At 46.0% G+C, this 9749-nt stretch overlaps 1 protein-coding gene across 1 annotated transcript in view; it reads left to right on the top strand.

Annotated features, from left to right (window-relative positions):
• Positions 1-5324: 5324 nt before the first annotated feature.
• The window catches only part of EHHADH (enoyl-CoA hydratase and 3-hydroxyacyl CoA dehydrogenase), a 28782-nt gene continuing 24357 nt past the window's right edge, over positions 5325-9749 (top strand). Inside the window, exon 1 of the mRNA XM_021005754.2 lies at positions 5325-5539. Within this exon, the coding sequence (XP_020861413.1) occupies positions 5466-5539 (74 nt within the window). The 5' untranslated portion in view covers positions 5325-5465. The remainder of the gene's footprint in view (positions 5540-9749) is intronic.

The raw sequence follows: 9749 nt of genomic DNA, 5'->3' as shown, positions 1-9749 counted from the left end.
CCGGCGGGCCCCGCCCCTTCTGGCCCCGCCCCTTCAGTGAGTACTTTTTTAAGAGGCCGCTAGGTGGCGCAATGGACAGAGCGCTGGGCCTAGAATCAGGAAGACCTGAGTTCAAAGCACACCTCAAGTACTTACTAGTTGTGTGACCCTGGACAAGTCACTTCACCCTGTCTGCCCCAGTTTCCTCATCTGCAAAATGAGATGGAGAAGGAAACGGCAAAGACTTGAGTCCATTCAGCACCTACTGTATACCAAGCGTTGGCCCCCCCCCCCACTGGGACAATAGCAAAATCTCTTAACCACAGAACCCAAAATCTGAATCAAAATCACAGACTCCACAGTCTCTCCACCCCAGAATTCCTTCGACAGACTCTTAGAACCCCAGAATCTCTCATTGACGAATCAGAACTTCTCAGAAGTTGTCTCTTCACAGAATCTCAGGATTTCGGTTTCGGAATCATCGCATGGTAATCACACACCTATCGTGTGTCGTTAGCGTGTCGCCTGCCCTTTTGGACCAGGAGCTCCTTGAGGGCAGGGGCTGTTCTTGCCTTTCTTTTCACTGTGGGGCATACAGTTGGCGCTTAATAAATGTTAACTGTCTGAAACTGATTATCGCCTTGAATCACGGAATCTCTTAATCACAAAACCCCAGGACTGCAGAATTGGAAGGGAATCCAGAAACCATCCAGTACCTTTAGAAAAAAGTGCGCTCTGTAAGACTGGCAAGGTTGTGCCCGCCGATCTCTCCGCTCCTTTCCGGCTATAACAATTACAGAGCCGACGAGCTTTACAGAAAAGTAGAGATGGCATGGCAGTTACCAGCAGAGGCCACAAGGCGGCAGTGCTCGAGCCGGCCTGACCAGAGATGTCAAAGATTCCAACAGAATCACAGAGTGCCGAGCCCAGCCTGGGGGATCACTGTGTTACTGTTCAGTCATTTCAATTCGTGTCTGACTCTTAGTGATCTCATTTGGGGTTTTCTTGGCAGAGAAGCTGGAGTGGGTTTCCATTGCCTTCTCTGGCTCATTTGACAGATGAGGAAACTGAGGCAAATAGGGTGAAGTGATTTGTCAGGAGGCCAGATTTGAACTCAGGAAGATGCATCTCCCAGACTCCAGGCCCAGTGCCCTAGGCACTATGGCGCCTCCTAGTGGCCCCTACTAAAATGGTATCACTTTGGCATTGTAAAATAACTTGAGAGCTTTCACTTTGAATACATTAGATCCTGGTAACAACCAGGAAGAGAGGTACTATCAGTTATATCCCCATTTTACAGATGAGGAAAGGCTATGAGCAGTGAAGTGACTTTCTTAGACCCTGTTTCTGTTGAGGGCATCACCATCTTTCCAAAGTCACCTAGGTTTAAAAGTATAATTACCTTTGACTTTTCTCTCTTCTGGGGTTGTGAAGAGACAGACCAATGGAAAAATGACTGAACACATGCACACACACACATACTATATGCTGGAAAGATCAGTTCTATTTCAATATTTCTAGCTCACATTTATATCAACCCCATGAATTAATCCAAAATCTCTATGCCATTGTTCTCCCTGAGAACATCAGAATTCAGTTCCTGTTTCCCTAATGACCCATAGAAGGCTCCTCTGCTACCAGACAGAGGATATAGGACTGATTTTATTTTAAATCAATCAAAAATGTAGAACAGATTCATACTGTAATGTTTAAAAAGTTTGAGAGAAATAATTTTTGGGTAATTAGTCATTTTACTAATAATGCTAGCATTTTAATGAAGAGGTCAGTGGCACTCTTGAATGCCAAAGATCCTCACAGGGCAGGCTCCAGGCTCATACGCCCTTGAAAAAGTGGGTGTTCCAGAGGGTGGCAGCCAATTCTGTTTGATTAACAATTAATGAGAGAATGAATATTACAATGAGAAGTAGGCTCACTCCAGTGAGGGACTGAGAGAGTGACATCATGTCACTCTAGGTCAAAGACAGATCTCTACCCCCCAGAACACCCCCAGCTTTGGGAAACCTAATCAAAGAATTTATCCCCACCCAAACCGGAGCAGAACACAATTGGGCTTCCCCTACGTAGATTAAATTCTTTGTAAGGTTGGGCCAAGTCCGACCAAGGTTAAGGAGAGTTGGGGGCAGCTAGGTGGCTCAGTGGATAGAGCTCTGGCCTTGGAGTCAGGAGGATCTGAGTTCAAATCTGGTCTCAGACACTTGGACACTTGACACTTACTAGTTGTGTGACTATGGGCAAGTCACTTAACCCCAATCGCTTCTCCAAAAAACAACAACAAGATTGAGGAGAGTTCATTCAATCTCATTATCAGTAATGTCCTTCAAAAACTAAACTTTGAGAAAGGCTTGTATGGACTGATGCTGAGTGAAGTGAGCAGAACCAGGAGAATGTTGTACACAGTAACGATGGGGCGCTTGGGTGCTTGTGCTTGTGCCCTAATTTCTCCCTAGCCTCAGAAACCCTGTCTCTGACAACCACTCCCCAGCCCAACGACACTGTGCCTAGCAGTTATTCATGCATGACCCTTATCTCTCTCCCTGGTACAGCTACACAGAGCTGGGCTGCTCAGGCCCCAGCCCTCAGATCATGTCTCTGGAAGCCTCCCAATTCCTCAGTAAGTTCCTGTGTTGTGAGAAAGCTTTCCCTTGCTGCAGAGCATTCTCTCATCAAGACAGAGGGAGAGGGGTGTCCTTGGCCAGCCCAAGGAGTTTTGTCCTTGGCCAGCCAAGGACTCTTCCTCCTGCCAGACTCCGAAGATCCATACCTCTGTCATCTCCCTCCCTGTCTGGTATACTCCCTGTACTTTCCCATCCATATCCCCCAAAGACACCTGCACCTTTGGATTACCTCATCAGTGTCCCTGGCATTTCTTTCCCATGCTCTTTTCCATATAAACCCTAGCTGCATTCTCAGTCTCTCGCAGGATCCTTTAAGAACCCTTGCCCGCTGAAAAGCGTAACAATGAACTTTGCCACCTTGGCTTAAAGAATGCTTGAGTCTGTGAATTCATTCCAGACGACCCTTCCTGTACTCCGGTCTTTGAGGGGTCACAACCTCTCAGCCTCTCACACCACAACAGTAACAGTCTCATTGATGTTTGATGACTAACGTTGATAGACTTAGTTCTTCTCAGCAATGCAAAGATCTAAGATCCTCCAAAAGCCTCATGATGGAAAATGCTATCCACATTCAGAGAAAGAACTCCACAGAATTAGAAGTCAGATAAGAACATACTATTTTCTCTTTTTTTTCCCCTTTCTCTTCTGTTTTGTTTTGTTTCTTCTTTCTTGTGGTTCCTCCTGTTGGTTCTCATTCTTCTTTACAACATGATACTGTTTAATACGTATTAATTTACAACATAATACATTTAATAGGAATGTATATGGTAAAGCCTATATCAGATTGAGCGCTGTCTTGGGGAGGGAGATGGAGAGGGAGGGGAGAAAATTTAAAACTCGAAAGTTTATGGAAGTGAATGTTGAAGACTAAAAATTAATTAATAAAAAAAGAAACTGAACTCTGAAATCAGGACTATAGAAAAAAGGGGAACTCTGGACCTCTCCAAATCATTAGTTATTAATAATTATTTTTCTCAGTACTGAAGCCCCTCAACCATTGTGAAAACTCATCTCCCTTTTTTTTGGAGGACATCAAGATACCCATCTGGTCCCTTTGATTTTCCCTACGGACCTAAAGGTACTCAGAGCAGTAACTATGCCTTGGGCAAATTCAGGAGAAAGGTGGTGAGACGTGCCACCCTAGTGCACCCACTGCGTCTCCAGTTATCTCTAGAGACTCCAAGCAGGTTAGAGGAGAAGGTGGGCACTTGGGTATGATGGGACCCTGAAAGTGGCAGCTGGCAGTGGCTTGGATGCAAACCTGGAGAGGACTGGCAAAAGGAAGCTCATCCTCCTGATAGGGTGATAGGACCCAGACCCTGAATTTTCCCATACATTTCAGCAGCCCAAATCATTGGTGCCTCTGCCCAAGGCAACTGGCCCATCCCAGCCCACTTTAGATCACCTAATTAGCTCACTTGACATCCTTTGACTGTGCTCTTGACCCATCCCAGACTACTTAATACTTCTTTGACTGCTGTACCTGGACCATCCTGCACTACTTCTCTCTTTCTTTTCACTGTCCCTTTTTTGTATATAAGTATCAGCCTCACTCCCATTAAGTTGCAGATTTACTAGCAATCTTGCCCACTTCTATCGGCATTAAGATAAACCTCACTACTTTGACTGAAAGAAGGCTTGAATGATCAAATTCTTTCCAGGCAGATCTCCCCAGTACCCTTACATTTTGGGTTTCCCAGCACCTCAAACTGCAACACTCCCAGGAAAGAGGCCTGACTCTGTCCAGGTGTCAGCACTCTGGGGCAAAGGTCTAGTCACCCTATGGGAGTTACACTTCCATGCCCACAGGATTCATGCAGCCAGTGTAGAGTTGCTCCTTCATGTATGGGGTTCCCTTCTCCCTCAATCCTTTCTCTCCTTGATGGCTAAATAGACACTGTGGCCTCTGGGTCTCTCTTGGGGGAGGTAGCAGTAAGGCTCAGAGGTAGAGGATAATTCAGAAAAGCTAAGAGGCTTGGCCTGGGCATAGGTTATACAGACAAATACACAGAGAGGTACAGATACAGAGATACAGGGTGGCATTCAGCCAGGGAGAGGTGCACATAACCATGTCACCTCTCCAAGAAACCAGTGGGGGCTCAGAATGGCATCCTAAGTAGATGTGGAAGGAAACACAGAACCTTGACCAGAGAGAAACGGTGGGAGAGAAGATGGAGTTGCCCCGCCTTACTGCTACCTCCCCCAAGAGAGACCCAGAGGCCACAGTGTCTGTTTAGCCATCAAGGAGAGGAAGGATTGAGGGAGAAGGGAACCCCATACATGAAGGAGCAACCCTTCACTGGCTGCATGAATCCTGTGGGCATGGAAGTGTAACTCCCATAGGATGACTAGACCTTTGCCCCAGAGTGCTGACACCTGGACAGAGTCAGGCCTCTTTCCTGGGAGTGTTGCAGTTTGAGGTGCTGGGAACCCCAAAATGTAAGTGGCAAAGAGAGGACAGCTTGCAAGGGAGAGGTCCTGAGATGGAGGGAGACTACAGCCCGGAGGGCAAGGTTGGCAGGTGCGCATCTGGGACCTGGGAGCCCAGCTGAGAAGAGTAGAGGGGGAGGTCCTGGACAGGTGGGCAGCGGAGGGAGGGGAGACAGTAGGGATCTTGGGGGTGGAGCAGGGAGGCAAAGGACTGGGCCTGAAGGGAGAGCCAGGTTTCCCAGGGGTGGGTCTAAAGGCGGTGCCGGCTCTGCAGGCTGAGTAGGGAGAGACTAAGGAGAAGGATCCCGAATGGGAGCGTGGGGGCTGGCCACGGGAGCCCATTGGCCGAGAGCGGGTCCTTCCCTCCCTGGGTCGCGTTGAGCCAGGGCCGGGGCTCCTGGCCAGTGACTGGAAGGAGCCATGGCTTCCTACACGCTTTTGCACAGCTCTCTGGCTGTGATCCGCCTCCGGAACCCGCCCCTCAACACCCTTAGGTAGGTGAGACGGTGGGCAAGACACTGCAGCCGCCGCTGCGGCTGTCGGCCCGCTGAGCCCTGAGCCCCCCAGGCACGAACCGCCAGAGCTGCGAGGAAGCTCAGGGCTCAGCCCCTTCCATCCCTGCTGGGACTTCGGCCGCGCTCTGGATTCCCGCGAGCCCTAGCAGGGCTGTCCTTCGAGACCACTTCTCCTTCCCCCTTAGAGCTGGAAGGGATTTGGACAGCCTAACCAAGGACCCTCCTGGGCGATCCTGCGGGATCCTGCCGGCTTCGATTTCGTGGTCTGTGATCTGTGTTTAGAAATCAGCTGGACGTTAGGCAAACGAGCAACACGCATTTATCAAGTGCCTGCTATGTGTCGGGCTCTGGGCGTACTGAGACGAAAACCTACTTGTCCCCTGACGGAGGAGCTTCTAGGGTCATTGATTTAGAGCTCAGACAGACCTTAGAAGATAGGAGTTCAACTTCTTCATTTCTCAGGAGGGGAAACTGAGGCTCCTAATGGTTAGGTATTAAGAGGGGAGGAAGGATTTGAACCCAAGTCCTGCTAACTCCAAGGCCAGTACTGTACTCATTATTCCAGTTTGTTTGATATGAACTGGAGGGGCCTTGGAGAACCTCCCCTGAGTTGGAGTCTGTGAACTTAAAAATGTACCTATTTTGATACCTGTATTTAATAGAATTGATTCCATTTGTAACTGTGTATATTTTATTTTATGCATTAAAAAACCTTATTCTGGGGCAGCTAGGTGGTGTAGTGGATAGAGCTTTGGTGTAGGAGTCAAGAGGACCTGAGTTCAAATCCAGCCTCAGACACTTGACACTTACTAGCTGCGTGACCCTGGGCAAGTTAACCCCGATTGCCTCACTAAAAACACACCAAACAAACCAACCAACCTTATTCTGGGAAGTGATCCCTAGGCTTTGCTAGGCTCCCGAAGGGGACTATGGCATAAAAAATTTAAAATAAAAAAAAAGGATAAGATCCCTTGCTCCAGTGACTGCTATTTTTATCAGTGACCTTCCGCTTCTGCCACTCCCGGCACCACAGACCTTGGTCAAATCAAGCCTGGGAGGGGCTCAGCCCACCTCGAGCTACAGAGCGTTATGAGATGTTGCCCAGTCCAGTGGGGCCTCCAGTTGTATTTCCACAATGTGATTTCAGATGTTATGTCCAAAGCCATTTGCAATTTTACATATACATACATACATATATATATATATATATATATATATATATATATATATATATGTTTAGGAATTATGTGTTTTCAGGGGGAAGGAACAGGGATTCTTGAGACCACATTGAAGGGGAAGGGATTTAGATGTCATCAACCTTGAATATTTATCCAGCCAATAAGCACTGATTAAGTACTTTTGAGGTGCCAGGCTTGTGCTAAGCTCTAGGGTTGGAAAGAAAGGCAAAAATAGTCCCTGCTCTCAGGGAGCTCTCAGTCTAATGGGGGGAGACAACATACAAAAAAACTAGGAATATTACAAGGAAGGTATGTATAGAGTTGTCATTACTGTTCATTAGTTTCAGTTGTGTCTGACCCTTCGCAACCCCGTTTTTTCTTGGCAAAGATGCTGGAGTGTTTTGCCATTTCCTTCTCCTGCTCATTTTATAGATGAGGAAACCGAGGCAAACAGGGTCAAGTGACTTGCTTAGGGTCACACAGCTAGCAAGTGTCTGAGACCAGATTTGAACTCAGGAAGATGAGTCTTCCTGATAAAGCCCAGCACTCTATCCACTGCATTACCCAGCTGCCCCTTTATAGAGCAGATGGAAAGTAATCCAAGAGGGAAGGCACTGGGCACTGGGGGTGCCAGGAAAAGCCTCCTGCAGAAGGTGCAACTTGAGCTGAGCCTTGAAGGAAGCTAAGAGGCAGAGAGGAGGAGGGAGGGCATGCTTAGCATGGGGCATAGCCAGTGCAAAGGCCTGAGGCAGGAGTCCAGCTCCAGTGGGAAGGGCCTGAGAGATCCTTTTCCCAGCCAGAGCTATAGCTTAGAGGTCATCCTGCCTCTCAACACCCACTGCCTGAGTGACCTGCACCAAAGCATTTCCCTCTGCTAGGAGCCTCATCTGATCGCCGCCCCTCTGGGGGTTCCAAGGGATCTCCAGGGCCTCCCCTTCCTGCTCTAGCATCACTATCCCAAGATCTTTCTTCTACAATTCCCTCAATTTTATAGGCAAGGAAACCCAGTTCTCCAACTGCAAACCTGTGTTCTTCCCACTACATCCAATTTCCTTTTCCAGTCGTCATTTGACATAGATTTAGAGCTAGGACGTATCTTAGAGACAATCTAATCTAATGCCCTCATTTTGCAGATGAGGAAACTGAGGCCCAAAGAGGTAGAGTGACTTTGAAACACTATCTTTGGAGTCTTTTTCCAAGGGAAGGTCAAACCTGGGGCCAGCCTTATCTTATTTTGTGTGTGAAAGCAAGCTCCTGTTTTGTCTTTAGGGAAAATACCAAAGGAACGAGCCCCTTCAAGCCTTCTTTACCACTGAAGCTGAAATGGACACTGGTCTGGGAAATGAGAATTATTCTTTCCTAAAGCAGCTTAACCCAAGGACTTTGGGGCTTTACTGAACTTGAATTCTAATCCCTGGAACCAAATAAAAGCTGATTAGACGTGGCCTTCTCTGAAGAGCTAGCTTACTGTGCAGTTTTGTCTACTTTTATTTAATAAGCGGGGAATGTCTTTGTGAAAGCCGTTTGGCCCTGGCTTTTCAAGACCTTGGAAGGAAAAGTGCTTTGAGCTGAGCAGAAAGGGAGACTGCCTACTTAGGCTCTATTTCTTGGAGGTGTTTGAAAGACTAATAAAGTAATGTAGGTACAGTCCTTTGATCTGGCTGAAAAAAAGAAGGGAAGGGGAAGGTTGGGGCTTTGGAGAAGAAGCTGGGTCATAATTACCATTGTTCCCATATGCAAGGCCTATGAGAATCATCACATCTCTATTGTACTTCCTTACTTTGTCTTATTTGAGCCTCTGGATTATATATTGTATATAACATGGATTATATAGATTGGGAGCTGGGAGGGACTTTAAACATCATCCCCCTTATTTTGCATATGAGGAAACTGAGGCAGAGAGAGTTTAAGTGATTTGCCTTAGTTAGTAGGTGTCTAAGGTAGGATTTTAACCCTGTTCACTTCCCAACCCTCTAGAATGCTACCCCTCCTAGTAACCTCAGTTAATGATGATTTGCAAAATTAATAACAAGCAATATGGCAAGAGGCATTGGTTTTAATTTAATTAAATTAAAAATAAATGCTATCCTTTGTTAATTTTGTAGTTAATCATAGATCTAGAAAAAAACATGACTTTTGGACCCTGTAACATTATGCAATGGCGCTATCTTTTGATGCACCATGTTTGGTGCTTAAGTAAGTGGTCAAAGGTGAGTGTTCACTCTAGGTTTAATGGTGAAAGAGAAATAGGGGAAAGGTAATTACTATATTTACTATCATCCTTCTCTCTCTTATTTCTAGATGTATTTCCTCCAAAATGGTGGGAGTAGGGTAAAGGGGAAAAAAAGGAGAAGTGGTTCTTACAATTTTTATTACTTGTTTCTTTTTAACATTCTTTAAAATTTTTTTTTTAAAGTTCCAAATTCTCTCCCTCTCCCATCCCTCCCCCACCCATTGAGAAGGCAAGAAATATGATATCAATTATGCCTGTGAAATCATGCAAACCATATTTCCATATTAGCCATGTTGCAAAAAAAAATAAAGTGAAAAAATGATGTTTTCATCTGCATTGTGACTCCATCCATTCTTTCTCTAGAGGTGGATAGCATTTTTCCCTGTAAATCTTTCAAAATTGTCTTGTTATCACTGCTGAAAATAGCTAAGTCATTCACAGTTTATTGTCATATGATATTGCTGTTACTGTGTACAATGTTCTTGTGGTTCTGCTCACTTCACTTTACATCAGTTCATGTAAGTCTTGCCAGGTTTTTCTGACAGCATTCTGCTCATCATTTCTTATAACATAATAGTATTCCATCACAATCATAACTTGTTCAGCCATTCCCCAAATAATAGGCATCCCCACAATTTCCAGTTCTTTGCCACCACAAAAAGAGCTGCTATAAATATTTTTGTATAAATAGGTCCTTCTCCCCGCCCCCCCCTTTTTTTTAATCTTTGGGATGCAGACCTAGTAGTGGCATTACTGGATCAAAGAGTACGCACAGTTT

Source organism: Phascolarctos cinereus, unplaced genomic scaffold (genome assembly GCF_003287225.1).
Source record: "Phascolarctos cinereus isolate Bilbo 61053 unplaced genomic scaffold, phaCin_HiC Scaffold_5;HRSCAF=322, whole genome shotgun sequence".
Lineage (NCBI taxonomy): Eukaryota > Metazoa > Chordata > Mammalia > Diprotodontia > Phascolarctidae > Phascolarctos > Phascolarctos cinereus.
The sequence above is the reverse complement of the archived record's forward strand: the minus strand, read 5'-3'. Positions and strand labels throughout refer to the sequence as shown.